General features: G+C 43.9%; 1 protein-coding gene across 5 annotated transcripts in view; it reads right to left on the bottom strand.

Annotated features, from left to right (window-relative positions):
• The window catches only part of arhgap44a (Rho GTPase activating protein 44a), a 93484-nt gene extending 74009 nt beyond the window's left edge, over positions 1 to 19475 (bottom strand). For 3 of the 5 annotated variants that reach the window (XM_042342541.1, XM_042342540.1, XM_042342542.1), the window contains exon 1: positions 19251 to 19475. In XM_042342541.1, coding sequence (XP_042198475.1) covers positions 19251 to 19303 — 53 coding nt within the window. In that variant the 5' untranslated portion in view covers positions 19304 to 19475. The remainder of the gene's footprint in view (positions 1 to 19250) is intronic. The other 2 variants (XM_042342543.1, XM_042342544.1) reach the window with 2 other exon arrangements.
• Between the last annotated feature and the right edge of the window lie 4828 nt (positions 19476 to 24303).

Below are 24303 nucleotides of genomic sequence, written 5' to 3' on the forward strand. Positions count from 1 at the left end.
AAAGGAAATGCAACATCATTTACTGCTACAAGTCCTCCCGACGTGAAAGGCGCTCTATAAATGGAATCTTGTTGTTGTTGTAAAAGAAATTGTGGACAAAAAGGAACTAAATTAGCCCTTACTCAAGTAAGAGTCAGAGATTACTTAGCTGTGTGGGATGCTTCCTTTACACTGCTAGAATGCAGATACATCTGTGGCCGGTTCTACCACCCCTTTCACTCAAAAGGTGGTAGAAATCTGAAATTTTGTTCCCCAAAAGGCCATGGATGCTGTATCCATCCACACCTTCAAGAGTGAGGTTGATAGATTTTTGGTAGGTCAGGGTATCAAGAGATAGGGGAGAAAGCGTGAAATTGGAATTGAAAGGATTAGTTGAGGTACAGATCAGTCATGATCTAATTAAAAGGTGGAACAGGCTCGAAGGGCCTCCTCCCGTTCTTATGTTCGTTTTATGCACTGGGCTGGTGTCAAAATAGCATGGAAGATGGGATTCAGTCCGAGATTTGTGTATGTGGACCTTACTTACTCCCAGCTCGGGTCCAAAAATCCCTGACTGTCCAGGGCCTTGGGACATCTTTCCAACATGAAGGGCCTATATAAGTGTAATTTGTTGTTGTTATTTATCAACGCCATCACTCACTTGTACCTTGGCCCTCAATGAAACCCTCACATTTAAGTTCAATGGTTGACAGGCACTTTAGAAGTGCAATTGTTTAGGTCATGTTTAATATTCTCTACCAGACTCAGACTTAACAACAACAACAACAAAATTACATTTATAGAGCGCCTTTCATGTCGGGAGGACATCCCAAAGTGCTGAACAGGCAGGTGTCGGGGCCTGAGCATGGAGGAGGGGTGGTGTAGGGTGAGGGAAGGCAGAGAGGTGGGAGGGCGACCAAAGCCATGTTCAAAGAGAAGGGTCTTGGTCTTGAGACCGACCTTGAAGAAGGCAAGAGAGGAAGTGAGGCAATAAATAAATAATTGATAAATAACAAAACAACACTTAAACAAAGGTGCACATCTTTTACATTGGAATTAAGTACAAAGCCGCTAAATAAAGCTCATCTCTCACTTGCTGCACTGAACAAAAGCTCTAGTTGCTTGGTAAATCCTATTACAATATTTGAGGTGGAGAGGGGAATATCTTGCATGTGCATTAACAGGAGCATCTCAGCTCTCAAATGTTAAAATCAACTTAAGAACATAAGAAATGCTGGACGAAAAAAGATCAAGGACCATCTAGTTCGCCGTCCACCTTCCGGGCGCTCCATGCACATATGTCCCAAACTTCAAAGTCATTTTCCTTTTGTAGAACATTAGCACAAGGCAAACAGATTTATGTGGATTTATAGACCAAAGGTCTCCCATTGCTTTTCCCGTCATCTTCTCTCTGAAGAATGACCCCAGGTATTTCTGCCTTTAAAACGTTTTTGTAAAAAAAAACATGGTTAATTGTAACACAGCGCTCGCTCCATGTTAGTTAGGGTGCAGATGCCACTGAAAAGCGCAGGTCCAGTGTCGATAACACGTTTATTATAGCCTCGGAAATGGATCACGTTTCCCAATCCAAAAATATAATACTTCAGGGATGTGGCTTCCATATCAGGGGGCCACTTGCACATAGCTTCTCAGTGCAGACAGCGGCATTAGTCAACCTCTTGGAGTACATGATCCAGCTTCATTACTCTTCATTTAATATTAGAACTCTTATTCACAGCGAGAGAGGTTTACCAAAAAAANTGTGATCTGCAATTCAAAACTAAAAAACCCAGATTGTCCTGTAATTCTCATCTGTGGTCAAGTCACTTCCCCATTTTGAAGGTATTTTTCTAATTTTCCCAGTTTCACTCCCAAAATGTTCCACCTACCAGCTTGGCATCCCAGGACACAGTTTGTGTTGTGCTGTCTGTATGCTCAGCATCAACAACTTAAATTTTGTTGCAGAGGTAAGGTTGATGAGCCCCACATCTCCCGGCACACTGCATGCATTGTAGGGAGATCTCCACAAAGTAGGCAATGAGACCCATTCCCCCTCCTCCAATTCTTCTTCTACCATCTACTTTTATCATTGGATCTCCCCAATCTAATAAATTTCACAGCATCACCGAGCAGGAGGGAAAGGGGCGGGGGCGGTATGTAAGGTGTCAACGAGATGTGTTTTTCAGAGGATTTTGAGAGGGGAGAAGGAGCAAGCCAAAAGGGATTTGGGGAGAGTTCGAGAGAGCAGGTTACTGCATCTGAAGGATTGGCCACGATTGGGTGGGATGGAGGAAATCAAGAGCGAATAGCATAATGTTGGATGAGCAGATGGCACGGCAAAAGAATAGAGTTAGAATAGATTGCAGAGGTAGGTAGGGAGGAGAAAGATCATGAAGATATTCGGGACGAGGATTTTGCAGTCGATCTACTGCATGATGCACCGCAACTGATTCAGAATCTTACAGCCCTGTACATTCAGGAACAAGTTATAAACAGGTAATTCCAAGTTTAAACTTGAGCCAGGCAATATAATCAGTGATGGGAGATAAATAGATACAAAGTCTGCTCCTCAAACCACTGCTACTGTTTATGCAACAATCATTGTACCAGTTTCAGATACTGTAAAAACGGGAACATTTCCTTGAAATGGTAATTATATTTTCTAATTTCCGCTAAATCTTCACCCAGCCTGTTGGAGTCAGTCACTTAACCTTTTCACAACAGCCTGGTCTCTGGTATCCTATTAATAAACCATTGGTAAACTGAGACACTGGAATGCCCCATGTGGCCCTGCAGGATGGTACACATACAGTGGGCCTGAGACACAGATACGCTCCATTCCCCACATACTGGCAGGTGATAGAATGGTGGAATGTTTACAACACAGGATGTGCCATCTGGCCCATCTTATGCATGCTGATCACTGCCGAACAGATCACAAGAGAGATTCGCGTGAAGAAGGCCCTCTGGCCAATTGAATAGACACCCCCAATGCCTTCCAATTCAACTTATTTCTTAAATGAGTCCCAGCATCCTGGCTTCAACCACTCTTCCTGGTATCACATTCCAGCAAGGTTGCCCTCTGAGTAAAGAAATACTTTGTGCTGTCAGAGGAGGAATATAAGGGTCGAGCAGGATTAGATGATCTGACTCATATGGAGAAAAACACTAGTGCAGATTGAAGATCAGAGGGTAGAAATCCCACCTGGGATTTAGCATTATTGTATTAAAATAGTATGTCAGTGCAACCAGAATTTGTCAGAATTCAAAAATAATCTTTACTTTTGTATTTGTTTTTGTTGTAAGTTTCTTTTAAGAAGTACAGAAAAACAGCTTCTAAGTTAAGGCTGAATTTAACAATTTGCCAATTTTTGCACACTCTCAAAAGCTATATTAATTAAGTAAATCTAGACCCAGGTGGAATTTCTACCTCCAATATTACCTGGACAAGTATCTGCCAGGACACTGGAAAAAACTCAATTCTCTTCTTAAACCGCTCCCTCTCTTCCTATTTTCAGGTCCCTGTTGAAGACCTTTCTCTTTGACCGCACCTTTGGTCACCTTCCTTCCCATCCCCCTGGCTCGGGCTCAGGATCCGTTACTTTAAAGCGCTCTGAGACTCCGTCCGGCTTGGAGGGTGCTATATAAATCCAAGTTGTTGTTGTTCCAAAGGATCTTTAATGTCCTTTACTGCGAGCAACTGGGACCTCAATTTAACATCTCATCCAAAGAAAGAACTTCCGACAAGCTAGCCCTTTCCTAGACCTGTAGAAGGTTGTGGGTTCAAGCCCCACATGGATGCTAAAGATCCCATGGTACTACTCGAAAAGAGAAGGGGTGTTCTCCTGGTCCCCAAATAAAATAAATGGTCATTCACTGAATGACTGTTTGTGGATATTGCTGTGCTTAAATGGGCTGCCATGTTTACTAATAAATACACAGTCGTTACACTTTACAATAAACTCTGAAGTGCTTTCAGACATTCTCCCAATGTGAAAGACACCATACCAATGCAAGGATTAACATTATTTATTGTGGGGATCATGATCAGACACAGTTCAGGAACCAGCAGGCTTCACCTGTAACTTCTACCTCTCAGCCTCAACCCCACCTTGTTCCAGTATAAAGGCCTCCTCCGCTAACCCCAAGACCCAACACACAATTCTGATATACATCAATAAGTGAAATATAGTATGAAAAAAATCAGATACTGGCAAACCTTAGTAATATTTTGTGTGGCTGCTTTGATGGTGGTTTCACTTACACCGGTTTGACCTGTCAAACAGTCACATTTTTTAAATACAAGTTTGTATTGTATTGCTTTCAATTTACTGTCAACCATTGCATGACTCATTAGTATGTGATAGAAACATGAGATTATTTACAGCAAACCCATCCATTTATAACAAATTCTGACTAGCTGACTATTTAGGAAGCTCATGGTGCTATCAGCACCCCGGGAATGATATCTTGGTTTGCATTCGGCACTGTTCCATCTCCTGCATCACTGAGCAGCCGGGTAGCTCTGGAATTCTCTGGGAACATTTAACAAAGCTTCTGCTAATGATTTAACTGCACATGATAGTGCGTAGACCCTCTCACTGCGCCTCCAGTACACTGCCAACTACTGTGAAACTGGTAATTATTGAACCAAATATTCATCTGTTATGCATTAGACTCATGTGTTTCTGAAACAATTGCTAACAGACGTAAAAACACTTTGTTGTAGAAACGTCACTAAAGTCTCTACTGTTCACATCTATCAGATCAGATATCTAAGAAACGTAGCAGAATTTTCTGTTTGTTTTTCTCATTTCTCCCAGTAGTTAGTCTAGGGTAATTCCCACTGCTGACCAGCAGCTTCCACTGGCATCTTCGGCCCTGCAATGGTGCAGTTTAATGAAAATGATGGGCATGTGGAGTCCTGTAGCTCAGTGGTTAGAGCACTCGCTTTGCAAGCAAGACACCTGGGTTCACTTCCAGACAGGGCGAAACCTTGGGCAAGTTTCCTTACTCCACACAGAGCCTAATAATAATCCTTCCAAAACAAAAAACAATAATAAATTGGTCATTTTCAATCTATGACTGTTTGTGGGACATTGCTGTGCGCAATTGGCTGCCGCGTTCGCCCACAAATATACAGTCAATTCACTTTACAGTATATTCTGTGAAGCGCTTTGGGACGTCCTCCTGACGTGAAAAGCGCTATATCAAATCCAAGGATTATTATTATTATTATTATTATTATTAGTGTCACTGCAGTGCTCCCTACTTCAGCTTGGGTTTTACCCACAAAATACACATGTTAATTCACTTCACAGTGAATTCTAAGAAGTGCTTTGAGATGTCTCGAAAACTTGATAAAACGCTATATCAAATGCAAGAATTATTATTGTTGATAGCAAGACTGGTATTCACAAAAAACAACTAGCAAAGCAAACCAACGAAGATGGAAACAACAGAGGTGGAAAACAGGTTTGAATTATTGCATGCTTCCAAATATCCATGAAGTGGTACACCAAATTAGATTCCTTTCCATTTACATTCCATTTTACATATTGAACAATACAAGATAAAGCATCATCCATCATGCTATTTGGATCTAAAGCACAGTAGTTTCAAAATATATTGTCACACTGACTGGAGGGGAATCCCTTCATTGTGATCTACTTTCACAGCAAAATTCCTGCAATTCATCATAACGGACTTCGGTCAACAGAAAGACCTCTGCTCAGATTCCTTAATCAAGGAATTATGTTTGTAATCGCTATGGTGTAGAGCCCATTGCCACTGGATTTATGAAAGATATATTTTTGAAGTAACTGCATCTTAGAATAATAATCCTTGCATTTGATGTAGCGCATTTCACATCCAGAGGATGTTTCCAAGCACTTCACAGCATATATCGTAAAGTATTGAGTATGCATTTTTGTAGGCGAAAGAACGTGCAGTTTCGCAGCGCAAACCTCTGAGTACTTCACAATTAATTGCCGTTGACTGTAGTGACTATGTTATTGTTGGCAAACGAAGCAGCCAATTAGCATGTATGATAAATAACCATGAGGTTGAATGAACTAATAATATGGAAAACTGCTAGCCAGACATTGAGAAAAACTCCCTTCTCTTTTTGGACTATCGCCACAAGACCTTGGTTTAATGTCTCATCCTAAGGATGGCACCTCTGACAATGTAGACTTCTCCAGTAGCTCAGAGGGGCAGCCTGGACTATGGTATCAAGTTACGATATGGGTCTTGAACTCACAAGCTCTTGACCCAGAGTTGAGACTGTGATCAACTGAGCCAGGCCGGTGACAATGGCAATCTTAAAATTCTGATAAGCAATTCATAGGTCATTGGAACAATGTCCTAAAGATCTTAAATTCTGATTTCATGCCTGCACCATATTTCTAGATTCCTGTCTCTCCCTTTTGGCAGTGCACTTTTCCTTGTATTTTAGGGCTGGATGTAGCTTAATCTGGTCATAGATAACAGAACATAAGTTCTAGATACAATAAATCTTTCAGCTCAGCTTCAAAAGGCAAAGTGTAAACACAAGCACTTGTTGTTGCTGAGCATCTACCATTGTGACACAGCAGATTTTGGAAGGTTTTCAACACAGCCCATTGTTCATTCAGTGGAAATATCGGGCAGGTCTCCCATTCACTGAAAATGCCCAAAAGCCAACTTTGTTCCTATGTTTCAAGAAACCAAGCTGTCTTCAGCTAGAGAGTAATGGGACCTTTGGTGACCAGTTAGGATGCAACATCGATAGGTCCAGAAATGCTGGTCAAATATACAAAGCAAAGTTTCTCAAGGGAAGTGTCTCACTGCCCAGAGGATGAAATGTGGGCAAATTAACCCATTTCTAAATATAAGAGACAAGCTTCCTGCTGATTCTCGTGGCCATACAATAACTGATATACAATAACTTTCAGCCTTTCTGCTCCCACTCTCTAGAACTCTATCCGAGAGCCCTCCGACTCCCTCCCTCCCTTTGTTCTAGGTCGTCTCAAGACCAACCTCTTTGACACTGCTTTTAGTGATCTTACCCCCTCTCTCAGCTGCCTAGCCAGTTCTGGTAAACACCTTGGGACAAACTCACAACGTAAGAAGTGTTAGATAAATATAAATCTGTATTATAATGATAGGTCCTGTCCGTTTACACTAACCAATTTTTTCAGTACTTTGATATTAGAATTGAGCATGAAATCCATCAATTGTTGTGCCCACATCTTAGTTCTTGTACTTGCATGTTTTTTGGTTTCCATCTCATTAACTTCCAGACTCCAGGCAATCTTCCCTTCAGTCAATAAACATTCTCAGAACGTCACTGTCCAAAACTGTAACTGCTACCAAACTGAGTTGGACTGAACTGTTCTCTGTGTCACCTTGGAATCAAGATTCTAAGACTTGCTGTCGCTTATAATTTAATTCATTGGTTTCTTTTCTATTTCAGGATATACAATGAGAGTGCGCAAAAGGCCAAACGCACAGCGGTCTCTCCAATGACTGACTGATTTAGTTCGCATACAAAATGTAGTCAATTCACTTGGCAGTATATTCTGTGAAGTACTTTGAAACGTCTCAATGATGTGATAAGATGTCATATAAATGCAAGGACTATTATTATTGATACATCAGAATGAGCTTGGTTGGACATGTGAGATCCCAGCTCCTCCCCATGCACTTTCTCTGCTCATTCAGGTGTAACAGAATTAACTTATAATGAATGCTCTGTATGTTCTTGCCAAAGGAACAGACAACTGGAGTACTGAAGGAAGTCAAAAGATAACTCATCACCCGATCTCTCAATGGAATGTCAAGTAAGGCAGGACATGACCAAAAATACTACAAATAATGAAGCCATGTAAATACTATGGGGGTGAAAAACCCGTTCTTGCATAATAGATTTGCTGTGTTATACCACATTAAATTTATCACAACAGAATCTGTGTCAATGAATAGCAGCTGCTTTAGGGTGTGAACAACTGCCTCCCCAATTTCAGCACAAATTGCTGAGCTCAAACGTTTCAGCGCTCCCACTGCAGTTTTTAAACCTACAGGAAGTGCTGTTTCAGGACCCCTTCAGAAAGGACACCCCACAGAAATAAAAGCTGTTGTGATTTGGAAACATACCTTTGTTGGATCTTACTAGGAGCAAATGCTATTTGCCTTAGGAAACCTCACTGTACAACCCAACCAACATGCTGGATTGTCCCCTCTTTGCCTAACACCGAATGCACAGTAATTTGAACTGAGACAAACCAACTGAATATGGGTCTTTGCTGGCAAAGCTTTGAGCCAATAAAAACACACTCTGTTGTAATCGGATGCCACAGATTTAGTCTGAAAGCCGGACCACTGATCCCCTCTACCAGCACAGCAGTGCACACTCCCTGCTCCCATTGTAGCATGACCAGCAATGCTTGGCGATCTGCTGCATTTGTCATACCTCTGCAAACAGCTACCTATATTTATAGCAAGCTCTTCACATAGAGTAATATCTTAAGAGTGCTTTGCAGAGACAGGGTCGGATGCCAAGCAGGGGGAAGGGGAGAGGGGGAAGTGACCATGGGCATGGTCGAAGAGATAGATTTTAAGGCAGGACGTAAAGACAGATGGGGGGGAGGGGGACACAACGGAGAGGTAGAGAGAGGTAGCTCCAGAGGTCAGTGATTTAGGATTGGAAAGCTCAGTCTCCAATAGCGGGTTGGTAATGTTGCCCAACATCCTGTTTACTTTACAATAATCCTTCAATCTGATATGTCTCAAAAGAGTTTCAAAGGTAGCTGCCGAAGATGTAGCAACTACTTCTGGGCAAATGTGGCAGCCAAATTCACACACATCAACAATCCACAAAAAGCCATAAATCAATGACTTCCTGTAGGACTTTTGGTCAGGACACCAGAAGAAACTTGTGTTACAGTGATTGATGAGTCAATAAACACCACCAACTCTTTCAGCTTCTTCTTGACAGGTTCTAATTCATTCACGAAGTACAGGTGCTTGCAATTTAGTTGCTATAAGCAGTAACAAGCATCTATTTGGATTTTAATTCCAATTTCTAGTCTTATGGTGTCAAGTGATGTCATGCATTTCCCCACTGGGCCACAGATAAGAGTTCACAGTTCCTCAGGGCTCTCTCCAGTTCTTAGCTGCGTGGCGTAACATGGATACAAGTGGTGGAAGGGCTCCTGCGTGTGTTTTCTGTGAGACTCTTCACAGAAATAGAGCAGTAAAGTATGGCGAATTCGGACTCTCACTATGCAGGTCTCAGAACCACTCTTTATATATAATTGTCACATTAGTGCATAGTCAGTGGATGACATTTTAAAAGGAAAAACTGCGTAAATAACTAGAAGCTTCTGCTTCACTGGCAAATGCTGAATGTGGCAATCCTCCAAAGCGACATTACAAAAAAAAGCCAATTCCCTGAAAACCAAATGGCAACACTGTCTGCTCTCGATGTTACTTCCTCCTGAAATATGCAGAGCAACAATCTGAAGTGAACTATTTTTACAATAATATTAAATCAGAAAGACAAGCCCTTTGGTGCTGTCACGTGGCGATGCACAACTATCTCGGCTAAAGCTTCCTGTAGACCGATTGCATTGATACAGAGTTGATCGAGACGCTCAATAGATTGATACTTGGTTATCCAGGCTACTGAGAGATATTGAGAAAAGACGGCAATGGAATGAAGAGATCCTAAAGACATAAATGCAGAGCAGGTTTGATGGTCTGAAAGGTATCTTCCTGTTCCTTTGTACTGCTGAAACATGAAAACAGGAAACTAATGATGCCCAAGTATGATCAAACTGGGGCTGAATAGTACCTAATGGAGTCAGAATCCATCTACCCAAAGACCAAGGGACAATAAATCTCCTCATTCACCATCCTATCCTCTGCTTCTTGCTTTTATACAATATTTTAAAATTGAGTCATTAACATATCTCTTCGAGATAGCTGAGTGAGCCAGGATGCATGACACACAAACTCACTGGTACAGTAATAACTTTAGTAAATTAATCTGAAGAGATGGACAAGTAAATTGTTGAGATTTTGATTGACACGTCAGCAGACAGCATGTACCAGTGGAGAGCTGGATGGAACCAAGATGGAAAGTTTACCCTCAAATAATAAAAACATGTCACTCATGTAGCAAAACCTTAAGCACTACCCCACTATTAGTCTCGATCAGACGGAAAAGATAACGAGCAATGACAGCCATCAGAAACAGTGCTACCAAGTGAGAGCACTAGATATGATGTCCCCTGAATTAAATCTAGTCCAACCCATGGCCCACAAGTCAAAAGTGACCCTTGGGGGCATCAAGATGTGGCCCGCATTAGTCTAACTAAGTCTGTGTTTAATCAATATTTTGTTTCCAGTAGGTATCAAGCAGTGTTATTTATGGTGTGGCCATGAATCGAAAAATATTCAATCAAGTAACGCTTATTTGGTTGGATGACCAAAAAGGTTGGCCACCACTGATCTAGACCATCAGATGCTGGAAATATAAGCCACCAGACCTCAGAGTGGTTTCGGCTTGCTCGAAGATTTTTCATGACTCACTCCCAAGTATTCATTAACCCATACATGAAGCTTAGTGCCATCTGCTGCTTGTACAACAAGGAAGATCGAATGTCTAGCTCATATTTAGGCACAAACACAAGATGCTTCATGAATCAAAAAGCTGTGAGGTTCGTAGTTTCTGCTCAGATTGTCCAACATCTCAAGAGAAGCTGCAGATGGGCTTAGAGATGTGTTGATATCTGTTGCATTTGTGAGAGTACATTGATTTAGTTTTGCTGAGAGTAGTGCTTCCTGCTTGGAGGAGACAGTGGAACAAGTGGATTGGGAAGGAAGTCAATGGGAAGCAGTGCGGTCTCTTCCGATTAGCATCATCCAGTGTGATGGTTCTATGATAGGAACATAGGAATTTGCTAGGTGAAAGAAGACTAAGGTCCATCTGGTCCGCCTTCCACCATCCTGGCAGTCGATTGACATATCGTGTCCCAAACGATATACTGTCCTGTATCCCGAGATATTTCTAGCAGAAATCTATCCAATTTGTTCTTGAAATAAATGACACTTTCTGCTTCCAGGTTCCCTAGGGATTTTAATTTTATTTAAAAGCCTTCGCTGTCAGCACTTTACATGCAGTCAGATGGATACTCACACAGCCAATAATATGTCTCCAAACATATTATAAATTGGCTGAGGAAGAGAATTTCACAGTCTATAAATGTGAAACACATATGGTTATAGCACTTCACAGAATATACTGTAAAGTGAATTGATTGTATATTTTGTGGTTGCATGTAATGAGCTAATCAAGCGAACTACTGAAAAATCAACCAGTTATCCTTCACTTTGAGACTATTGTCCATTTCAGGTGGTGATGAGACAATTTGGAGTGGCTGAGACCGAATCCCCACTTTCTGCTCTCAGTATCATTGTGAACCACCACAACCCTCAATTCTGTTGCATTTCTTGGGATGCAATTCTGATGTTGGTTTCAGAAAATATTGTCTTGGAGCTCTCATTCTTAGCATCCTAGTTAACAACAATGTTTAAGTTAATGATTTTGATTTGCTACATTAAAAATCAAAAGTGAGAAACAGCATCTCCTGTTAAATTGCTATTGGCAAGACAGTTAGTGAGCTACACACTCTTTTGAAACTCTGACCTGAGTAACCAGGCTCAATGGGTGGGTAGGAAAGTGATAAAAGAAAGTAAGAAGAATGATCCCAAACTGAACGAGATTGCAGCATATGGAACAAAAACAAATGGACATTTAGTTTGTGAAGACAGTCCTGTCAATAAGTAATTTATATCATTGGGCCCAGCACCCGATCTAATCTCTTGAAGGAGTTGAACAACCCACAGGTGAACTTCCAAGAATAACAATCTTTGTGAATTTCTTCCCAACCCGAAAATAATCAAACTCTGATATCAATGAACTATCAGAACAAATTACATACATTGACAGAAACATAGAAAGTTCGTACACCATTTGGTCCACTACTGAATGTTTCACTACTTATTTTTTCTAAAATACCTTCTTTAAAAAAAAATCCATTTCCAGCTCTCTCCGCATATCATTTAACTGTTTTTGCTGTTCAGATGCTTATCCAATTTCCCTTAGAACAATTACATTGATCAAGCCTCAATAGCTACTTATGGTAGAGCTATTTTTGTCCAAAACCTAGCCTCCCTTTGAGTGAATGGGGTCCTTCTGACCTCACCCTAACTTTTCCGGCAAACAATTCTACTTACAATTTTCACAAATGCATCAGGACAGAATGTTCCACAAAAAAAGGTTGACTATATCTATTGTTAAAGTAATAACCTTTAATACTATTCCTAGCTAGTTATCCATCTTTCTCCAAGTTGGAAGGATGAGGGGTCAAGCCAGACGTCAGGACTTTGATCTCACAGTCACTGAACTCACACTCCAATTCAGTGCTGGAGGAGCTCTACATTGCTGGAGATGCTAATAGAATTAGTGCTCCAGAAGAAGAGCTACCACTAGCATGAACATAATACTCCTTGCATTTGATATAGCACCTTAATATGTCTCAAAGCACTTCCAGATTTACTGTAAAGTGTAGTGACTGTGTATTTTGAGAGCAAACTTGGAAAGCAATTTGCATGCAGCAATGTTCATTAAACAGCCATAAGTGAATGACAAATTTTATCAGGAGGATTGCTGGCAAGGATACCAGAAGCAGTTTGCTTCATTTTTTAAATAGTATCATTGGATCTTTAACTTTCCATCAAACAGGCAGGTGGGATCTCGGTTTTATGTCTCATCTGAAGTCCAGTAACTCTTGACAAAAATGCAAAAGTGTCAGCCTAGTCTATGAGCTCAAAGTTTTGAAGTGGGGCATGAACCCACAACCTTTCAACTCAGAGGTGAGAGTGCTATCACCAGAGTCAAATTGATATTATGGGAAAAGAGCAGAGAATAGGATTAGAATAAATAACTCCAATGGGGATCTAGCATCAGGACTTTGCTACAAACTGCAATATTGTACGTCGACAGTATCTGCTATGACTTCACTGTGACCCATCAGTTAGTTAAAGTATCCATTTCTATGCAAGAAACAAACTGAGTTCCCAACCCAAATGCATGTCACAGAACCACCTAAACCAGTTGAACCAGCCGACAGATCGGGTTGCAATCAGCAAGGCGCATTATGAGTACATCCACCCAACACCTCTGGAACACTCCCAGCAATTACTGAACACAACAACTTGGCTCATTTTTTTCCTGCTCCACCTGAATAAAAAAAGTCTAAAAGTCAAAGCATTTTTTTTGTAGGGAGTTACTCATTTTCCATCCATTCAGTGTAGCATTAGGAACTCCACCCAAGGGAGCAAGCCAAGCCCAGCCAATTTCCCAGTATCGTGTCAGCACTGTGTTTTAGCTGGACTGTGGGAACATGGAAAACTTGTGTTTCCTTTCCGTTGGAAGTACTGAGAAGGAGGATGCGGCGACAGAGTGAAACCTTATTTCTCGAAATTAGGAACATAGACAGGAGGCTTCAAACCGGTTTTGTCACTTTTTAAATGATTAATCCCATTTTAATTCCATTTCCCTGCCTTTTTCCCCCACACTCCCTAATAGTTGTGCATAAATTGGTTGCTGTGTTCGCCTACAAACACACAGTCATTACACTTTACAGTAATTCCTGTGAAGCTCTTTGAGACACCTCGATTGTACGATAAACTACGATATGAAATGCAAGGATTATTTTATCTTTGCTGTCCGCTCAGCAGGCTCTGGCCTGCTCCACTGCCGCTGTCCCCCAGGCCAGCCCCACCATCGGCGGTCGAAACTTCAGCCTCTCTACCCCCACCGTTTGGAACTCCATCCCACAGTCCCTTCACCTCACTCCCTCCCTTGTCTCCTTCAAGGTACATCTCAAGACTCTCTTCTTCGACCATGCCTTTGGTCACCCCTGTATTCCTACTCTCCCTGTCCTCCACCCTCCCTGATCCCCTTGACTATCCAGAACCTTGGGACATTCTCCCAATGTGAAAGACCTATACAAATGTAATTTGTTGTTGTTGCCAAGTGTCTGCCTCTCGTTTACTGATTATATTTTGAGGGCCCTATTGGATAGTGTGTTCCACATTTTCACACCCTTCTGTGTTTTCTGCTCTCACTTTCAACTGTCCCAGCTCTAATTTTCAAATAATGTCTTCCTGTTTTGCATCTCTGTACCGAAGGGTTTGACAACTTCCCAATTCATTTTTAAACTCCTCAATCAGATCAGCCCCTAACCACCTCAGCTCGAAGGAATTCTAACAGGAATTAGTGCAAAACATTTCATGCTCTTCCCCACGGTCACCAGATGTAAAGAGACGTGCAATGGCTGCCGATGAAACCAACGGGAGAAGAAATCCAGAGTCGCACAACTCCTCCAAGCAATGGGACAAGTGGGCAGACTTCTCCGCCCCTCCCCACAACAGACTCCACTGGAATAGCAAAGGTGGCAGGCACAAACATTCAGCAAAATTTGATCATACACTGACAGGGCCATGTGACAAATGAAAAGTAAACACATCATATTGTTGCTGTGACAGCTGAGCAGCCCCGAGAATTCACTCACACATTAATGCTTCCTCCTCTTGCACATTTAATAATAATAATCCTTGCATTTGATATAGCGCTTTTCACGTCGGGAGGACGTCCCAAAGCGCTTCACAGAACACACTGTAAAGTGAATTGACTGTATATTTGTGGGCGAACGCAGCAGCCAATTGCGCACAGCAATGTCCCACAAACAGTCGTAGATTGAAAATGACCAATTTATTATTGTTTTTGGTTTTGGAGGGATTATTATTAGGCTCTGTGTGGAGTAAGGAAACTTGCAAAGCGAGTGCTCTAACCACTGAGCTACAGGGCTCCATTTGTGCTGCTTTTAAATTAAAAAGAAACCAGGGTGGAATAGTTCATCACAAACATTCAGCCCATTTACAACATAACCTTCTGCTTACCACTCCTTCTATGCTGTGATGATCCCTGTGGTTTTAGGACAGGACTTTTGAGGCATTTATAAAGCTCTGTGTAAGTACATATTGCTATTGTCACTCCAGGTTCAGTTACTGAGACAAATTCTGAGAATACATTATTGTAACAATATTTCAGTCCTTCATTAACCCAAACCTCCATTAAATATTTTCTAGATAAAATAACTAACATGAGCAATTCCACTCAAATCTCTGACACCATACATCATTGTTATCTCTGACACCATACTGCACAATGTCATTATCGCTGACACCATACGCACAACATTGCTGGCATATGAATGGAATTTGTGTTCAGATTTACAATTCACATCCATTTTCTTGATTAAAAACAGAAACAGTATTTACAATCAACTTAAAAACAAGTTAATGATGGAACATAGGAAGAGAAGGACATTCAGCTCGTCAAGTCTGTCCCATAAGTTGATTAAATGATAGCAGATCTTTTAATCCCATTTCACCATGTCCCTAAATATGCTCACTTTCCAAGAATGACAATGGGGTGGACTATTTCAGTCTGGAACAATAATTGCTATTCTCTCCAGTGCTAATTGTTACCTAGGGTTGCTTCTGTTGGGAAAATTGCAGCTATGTTTAATAACAATTTTCACTGAATTGCGAAGCATCAGAGCAGCACAACACAGATCCAGCTATCACCCAAATTGAAGCCATCAAACACTTTCCAAATACAAATGATATAAAGTAGAGAAATAAAACTGTTTTTTCCCTGTTTAATCCGGTTACTGCAGTCATATGCGGGTGATCTGCTGCCTCTTTAGTCTCACTGCCTGCCACCTTCCCTCTCTGGACATTTCCTCACATTCATCCTATCCCCAGGAGAGCTGATCCCCCTCTAATCCACCACCCACAGAGAAGCTGCCGTCAACTCTCAAACTGTCCAATAGCTTGATAACTGTGGACTTCTCTCGTACCTCAAGGGGAATCAAATCATGGACCTCCCTCCACAGCTCACCGGAAAATGCACCTAGAGCTCTTCTCTTCAACACTCTAGTGGTTCATTTGCTATCACCATGCACAAAGTCTCAGTACAATTATCACGAGGAGTCTTGCTCCAGATTGCTAGCCAATAATTCCTGTTGTAAAGTGTGTATTTTCAGACGTTGGTTGCAAACAGAGTGACACTCGGCTATAATCCTATTTGAGATCCTAACCCATTCCAACACTCTACACTGTACTTATTTCATTAACCTCCAAAGGATGAGAGGTTGGGTGGATACAACTGGTATATTCACACCTCTGATAGATGTTGCACATCAAACCATGTCAAAGGAATCAAATTGGTGGCTTTAAGTGGTTTGGCATGCCATCCTGCGTAAGGGCTCTATATAAATGAAAGTTGTTGTTGTTGAGAGAAACCACAATGTTGCCTGGGGGCAGCATAGCACGACATGCAATCAGTGTGGAGGGATCCTGACTTCCAGCAGGCACCTGCTCTTGCCAAGAAAGGCGAAGTACACATGAACCAACAGAATATAAGCTTTTTATATCAAAATGAATCCTCTCAAAGGTAATTCACAGTAATTACTGTCAAGCACAGTGTCTTCTTTTGTAGACACAGAATGGCCTCCCACACAGCTATGAGGTAAATGCCCCATTCATCTTCAGGACTGTTGACAAGGACATGGGGATAAACTCCAATTCGAATTTCACCTCCACGTAAGTGCAGGTGGTTTTAATGTCATCTGAAAGTTGGCAGACAACGTCAAGTTCCTCCAGCACTGTACTAGTGTTAATCTGGACTGTGAACTCTGTGCAAGTGGATTCCGCATGCCGTGAGTGAGTGTATCTCTCTATTTTTCACAGTTGACTTTGGTTACTTTTGCTAAATTCTGTTTACATCCATTCCTTCAGCATGATGCTGAATCATGGGATCACGTGCAGACAATCCTTTCTTCCAGACAGTTGGCCTTTCAAGCAGTTGTTTCACAAGGGGCAATACTTAATCAGAGGAGGATGGATTTCAATTTAGTACCTAAATAAATCTGTATTTCAAACCTGTCCTCTGTAAAAAGGCCTAGGATATCCCTGGTCATACACAGGGCTGCACGGGGATGGTAGGGTGGAAGTGTTTGGATGCGGATGGGTTAAGTGGGTGTCTGGGGAGCAGGTTGGATGGAGTGATAGGCTGGATGAAGTGGAGTGGGGATGGTTATATGGGGTAAACATGATGGGTGTGCAGGTGGAGGTGACAAAGATTAACCCAAGAATAGATGAGACCAGCCATATAGTATGACAGCATCTAACACATGTTTAAGCACGATTAGCTGCTACTTAAATTCCCATTTTAGAATTATTAACGTATTGATCCACATCATAAATTGGAAGATTTTTTTAAAAAACATGAAGATTCTCGGAAAAAATAGTCCAAATTGCCATTCCAGTTACGGGTCTTTGAATTTCAAGTTCAACCTTCCATATTAAATTGATTTTTTAAAAAAACATGATACTGGAAGCGGTTTCTAAAATGATGGAGCAATAGGTTCCAAAAATACCTGGTCCCCTAAGACCAGCACAGATGGGAGAGATACAATTATAATGTGCCGATACATTTACCAATGAAGGACCATGTCTCGACCTCTATCAGCTCACCAATCTCCATTTGCAGTATCTTTGCAAGAACAAGATGTTGAAAAATAAGATCACCCCGCTCCCCTCCCCCCCACCCCTTCACAAATACACACAGACAATAATCTAATTGATTTACAGACTGGGTAAAACGCTGAGCTGGAGCTTGCACAGTCAGCTCAGGGGGAAAGCAGCAAATACTCTGACCTCACAACAATTGCTGACAGTACACAGCGCTGAACTAGTGAAATGAATTACTGTCAATGCTGCAATGCAACCGCAAAAGGAGCACATCAACGTAAAACACACTCGCGGGGGTTTAACCCACAAAAAGGTTAGGGAGAGAAAACAAAACACCAAACCAGGTCAAATGTACAAAAGAAAAACTGCAGCACATCCCCACACCTGCACCCCCCGTTATTACTGTTATGTCGGTAGATTCTATAGCGCGCGGTGTACATCCTCAAGTGATATAAGTGATATGCCACCGTCTGGGAAAGGCAATGTACACAGAGCAGACAAGGTCGCTGTCTCTTGAACAATTCCAGTAAATGCAATAGCTACAGAGCCACAGAAGGACAAATGGGGAACCCGGGACGGAATGGCTTTACTTTGCCATGTCAAAGGGTGCAGTAAACAGACAGACAGGAACACAGGCAGACAGACAGACAGACAGACAGACAGAGAGAGACAGACAGACAGACAGACAGAGAGAGACAGGCAGACAGACAGAGAGAGACAAGAGACGCAAACAGAGAGAGAGACAGAGACACAAACAGAGAGAGAGACAGACAGAGAGAGAGACAGAGACACAAACAGAGAGAGAGACAGACAGACAGACAGACGCTCGCTCCACTGCACGGCGCCTCCTCCTCACTCTCAGCACCGCAGTACCACACGCCGCGGCTCTTTAAATCCTTCGCTACACACACGGGACTGACTCTCTTTGACACTTCCTGAGATGTCACGTCTCACTCAGTAATTTTTTAACACAGACATAATCTATATACAGCGAACAGTCATCTTTGGGGGCAATTCCCACCCTCCGCATAAACAATGACGCATACGAGCAGGAGTGTGTGTGTGTGTGTGGGGGGGGGGGGGCAAGAAATATGATTTTCTCTCCCCCCCCACATTGAAACCGATCAATCGACGGTCAATTTGAACCACTTGCGTTAGTTTGATGGGCATTTAGTTCCTCGCCTTCCCTCCCTCCCCGAGAACCCCCCCACTGACCCTCCTCTTGCTGCGTCCCCCCCACCTTGCACATTCCATCCAGGTGGTTTGAAGTGAGATTCGTTCGCCTCCCCCTCACCCCCTCCCCCTCTCCCCCATCACCCCCTCACCAGCCCCCCCTCACCAGCTCCCCCTCACCCCCTTACCAGCCCCCCCTCACCAGCCCCCCTCACCCCCCGCCCCACCTCCCCCTCACCAGCCCCCCTCACCCCCTCACCAGCCCCCCTCACCCCCGCCCCACCTCCCCCCCCCTCACCAGCCCCCCCCTTCACCAGCCCCCCCTCACACACCCAAACCCCCTGCATTGCTGCGCTAAGCTGCACCCAACTGCTGCTCTCCTGCTCGCGGGGGGTCGGTACAGGACAGGACCCCGCGGGCGGCGGCAGTGACTCGCCCGCCCTTACCTCCCCACCGTCTGGTTGGCGAGCTGTCGCATCCGATTGAATTGCTTCTTCATCCTGTGCCGGAGATCGAGCGCACGAACATGTCAGTCAGTGATCGATAGGTCTGTGAGGGGGGTGTGAGGGGTGAGTTGGGGAGGGGGGGGTGGGGGGGGATGTTCTGACCGCCGGGATAATAAATCCTTCTCCTCCGCGGCCGCCGACACCGCCGCTGAGGTGCCACAGACTTAGGTGAGAAGCGGCATCGCGCTGTGACTGCAGCAGCCGCGGCGGCTCCGCTCTGCCCTCCCGCCCCGCTCTCGTGCAGCGCCGCGCGCGCGCGCTCCCCCCCTCCCGCTCCCGCTCCCCCCCCCCGCCATCAGCCGCACCGCCGCCTCCCACTGCGCCTGCGCCACCCCGCGGCCTCGCGCCGCCCCCCGCACTGCGCCTGCGCCGACCTCGCGCTGCCCCCCCGCGCGCTGCGCCTGCGCCACCTGGCGGCCTCGCGCTGCTCCTGCACTGCGCCTGCGCCACCTAGCGGTCACGCGACACCCCCCTCCTCCTCCCCCCCTCTCTTCAAATCAGTCCCACTCCCCCGCCTCGCGCCCTTCATGTCGGGAGGATGTCCCAAGGCGCTGGACAGTGTACAGCCTTTCAGACCCGAGCTGGGGTCGGGGGGTGGGGGGGAGAAGGGAGGGAAGGTGGGTGGCCGATGGCACGGTCGAAGAGGAAGATGTTGAGGCAGGACTTGAAGGAGGCTAAGGAGGGGGTGAGGCGGAGTGACTGGAGGATGGAATTCCAGAGGTTGGGGGCAGAGTGGCTGAAGGCTCTCCCACCAATGGTGGGTCGGGGGATGTGGAGCAGGTCAGAGCCGGCTGAGTGGAGGGAGCGGACGGGTTGGTAGGGGGTTAGGAGGTCGCAGAGGTAGGGTGGGGTGAGGCCATGGAGTGCTTTGTAGGTGAGGACCAGGATCTTGACCTGAATCCTCTGAAGGTTAGGGAGCCAATGGAGTCGGGTGAGAATGGAGAAATGGGGTCATGGAGTTTGGTGCGGGAGAGGACACGGGCTGCAGAGTTCTGGATTATCTGCAGCCTGTGGAGGGAGGAGTTGGGAAGGCCGACAAGCAGAGCGTTTACATAGTCGAGCCCGGAAGTGATGAAGGCATGAACAAGAGTTTCAGCGGCTTGAGGGGTGAGGTAGTGGCAAAGTCGGGTGATGTTACGAAGGTGAGGGAAGGCAGAGCGGTTCATGGTTTGGATGTGGGGAAGAAAAGACAGTTGAGGGTCGAACAGGACACCTGGGTTCCTGACTGGCTGGTGAGTCTGAGGTGCAGAGGCGCTGGCGCGAGCCAATCAGGAGGGCCTCAGTCTTGTTCACATTCAACTGTAGGAAATTTGCCCTCATCCAGGAATTGATGTCTGACAGACAGTCTGTCAGGACAGCAGTAGTCCTGGAGTTGAGGGTGAAGGCAGAAAGGTAGAATCGGGTGTCATTCACATAGATGTGGAAGTTGACCGCATCTTTACTCGGGGGGTGGTTGGAATTTAGAATTCTCTATTATAAACCATTGTTGATACAGAGTCTGTAAATTCTTTCCAGAGGGAATAAGAAAATTGAAGAACCAGTGTATTAAAGAGTGAGGGAGAAATGAACAAGAGAGTGCAATTAGCTGAGGTGGTTCATGTGGGGGGAAATATAATCTGTTTCTGTGCTGTTATGGTCCATGATTCTATCTTCTTATTTCTTCGCCATTTAGAAAGGATTCCTTTACCTTATTCCAATGACCAAAGTGCACTTTACTATGTGAATCTCCGTCTACAATTATTCTGTCCACTTGTTTAATCTATCTGTCCTTTTAAGAACTTACCCTTATCCCATCAGCAAATTTTCTCAAATGAATATGCTCCCTTCTATTCCTATATCAGGCCAGAAAATATACAGTCAATTCACTTTCTGAAGTGTATGTTCTGTGAAGTGTTTTGACATGATATGGTGATATATTAAATGCAAGGTTATTATTATACAAAAAGGCAACATCTGTGGTGTTTCTTATTTAACGCTAACATAAACTATGTTCGTTGATGGTTGCGCATTCACACATTTTCTATCTAGCTGTGTCATACAGTGGAGTCCTGTAGCTCAGTGTAACGCTCGCCTCACAAACGAGAGACCTGGGTTTGATTCCCGGCAGGACGAAATGTTGGGCAAGTTTCCTAACTCCACACGCCTCTGTTTACCTAGCAGTAAGTAGGAACCTGGTTGTTAGTCAATTGCCGGGTCGCTTTTCCGGGGGTAATAATTCCTTAAAAAAAANTTGGTCACTTTAATCCATGACTGTTTGTGGGACACTGCTGTGTACAATTGGCTGCTGTGTTTTGCCCACAAAGTATACAGTCAATTCACTTTACAGTATATTCTGTGAAGCGCTTTGAGACATGTTGAAAACGTGATAAGGCACTTTATCAAACGCAAAGACTATTATTATTATCTGTGAGTGACTGAAATGCATCAAACTCCATTTACTGTTCTTTATATGTTTACACAGATGAAATGAAAGGGTTAAACTCATTGTGCATTCCACTCATTAATTCCACAGAGTACAAATCAATAGCTTCAAAAAAATTTAAAACAATCATTTAAAGTTTCACTTTCCAACCATGCAGTAAAACAAGGGCAACCGCATTATTAATCACATCACAAGAACCCATTTATCCTGAATCTTTTGTAGTTCCCTGTAGTGACATCAGTAATAACATGGAAGCAGAATAAAGGCCATTTTGTTTTACAGAGTCATTATAATGAAGTGTATATATTTTTTTGGTGATGGGGTGAGGGAATCTGAAGCACCACATTATAACAGGGTATCCTGTATTGCTTCTCCAGCTATTGCAGGTGAATGTATGGGGCATTCATGTACAATGGCTGCTGCTCCCTTCTCTTTTCAAATAATAATAATAATCCTTGCATTTGATATAGCGCTTTTCACGTTGGGAGGACGTCCCAAAGCGCTTCACAGAACACACTGTAAAGTGAATTGACTGTATATTTGTGGGCGAACGCGGCAGCCAATTGCGCACAGCAATGTCCCACAAACAGTCGTAGATTGAAAATGACCAATTTTTTTATTTTTTGGGGGGGAGGGATTATTATTAGGCTCTGTGTGGAGTAAGGAAACTTGCCCAAGGTTTCGCCCTCTGCCTGGAATTGAACTCAGGTTCGCTTGCAAAGCGAGTGCTCTAACCACTGAGCTACAGGACTCCACATAATTCACATAATCCAAATAATTCCATGCGATCTTTATCATCCACCAAAAAAAGTATACAGGACCGTAGTTTAGCATCTCATCCAAAATTTGGCAGTTCCAGCTATGAGCTTTTAAGTCTCAACGTGAGGTTGAGTCTGACATAAAGGTGAGAGTGCCACCAACAGAACCAAGCTGGCACAGGATATAAATGGTTGATTTTGAGCCAAACAAAAGCTGCAAATTTATTGCAACCATAAATTATATTCTACAACAGAATTGGAAAGATTTTTTATGTAGTAAGTAATTCAGTATAATCAGCCCAGTCGCTCACACAGATTAATCGATAAACCTCTGTTTTGTTTTGTCGGACACAATATGCCAAAGGTGAGCAGATTACACAGTTTTTAAAGTGTGGTAGGCAACATATGCTTTCCAACTTTGATAAGGGATTTACAATACATGCTTATTAAGCTTCACATGGAGAATTATAGGGAATTAGAGGGAATTATAGGTTCCCTTGGTATTGTAATCAAAATCCAAAGAAAATACAGTAATTTATCAATTAGGAATTCTTGTTGTGAACTACAGAAAATGGCTCCCAAAGTAAAACAGAGTTTACGAATTGTCCATAATTTCATGCAAAATGACATTTTAAATCAAAATGGTTCTCTGGGCTAAAACCGTGTGAATTTCTGAACTCACTGAGGCTGGGAAATGAATTGATCAATTACTAGAGTTCTGTTGGTACCTTTTATTCCGTTTTAGATGTCGAATTTAGCTAATTGAGAAGCACTCTCCGCTGTGCTTCAGGAAGGTTGTAATTTAATTCCCCAATATTAGCACAAGGATTGGCCTGACACTCCAATGCAGTCAAGTGCTCCCCACTTCTCTCCCCTCGGTTGTCTTTGAATTTCTCACAGCAAAATAATATTTGAGATAACATCTACAGTTCCAAAAAGAGCTTCAAATGCCCATGTGCGGTCTGTGCAAACGCAGCGGCCAATGTGCACACCACCGTGGCCCACAGACAGCCATGACATGGGTACCAGTCTGGAGGAGAGTTGGCCAGGACACCAACAACAACGCATTCCCGGGATAGCGATGGGCCGTCTCTCAGCGCCTCGGGACGTCCTCCTGACCTGAAAGGCGCTTTATAAATGGAATCTTGTTGTTGTTGTTGTTGTTTTGGTTTTCAGAGGGATTGTAGGATCTCTCACATCTCCTGAACATCTGTGTCTCACACCTCGGACTCGGGACAGCGCCTCCAGCATCGCAGCTCGTGCCCAACGCTCGGGGCGGAGTGTCAGCTCGGATTGTGAGCTCAAACCCCCNAAATTGGCCACGAACCCACACCCTTCCAACCTCGAGGCTAAACTGAGCCAAACCGGGATAGCGATGGGGCCGTTTCTCTGCGGCGCAGAGAAGTGTCACCACTGTGTGGCATTCGCTAAAGCGACTGAAGCAATGCTGAGTGCAATTGCAATGCGAGAGGACCTCAGAGAGACAACGCGCACAGTGCGGTAGGGAGGTCCGGGCGGTGGGTGTGTGCGGGTGGAATGGTGGCGGTGAAGATGGTGACGGGGCCGACTACGTGCGGCTGTGTGACAGGACACCGCCGAGTCTGCGTGGCGTCTGGTCGCTGAGAAACGCTACCCAGCAACCGGCGGAGGTACGGCAAAGTGACATCAAACATTACCGACAGGGAGACACACACCTCCAGCGGGTCACTCCACTCCCACCAGCCAGGAGCAGCCCAGACACACACCCAGACACACACCCACAGACACACACACAGACAGACAGACACACACACACAGACACACACACACACAG

The sequence above is a fragment of the Callorhinchus milii genome, unplaced genomic scaffold (genome assembly GCF_018977255.1).
Source record: "Callorhinchus milii isolate IMCB2004 unplaced genomic scaffold, IMCB_Cmil_1.0 Scaffold20, whole genome shotgun sequence".
Taxonomy (NCBI): domain Eukaryota; kingdom Metazoa; phylum Chordata; class Chondrichthyes; order Chimaeriformes; family Callorhinchidae; genus Callorhinchus; species Callorhinchus milii.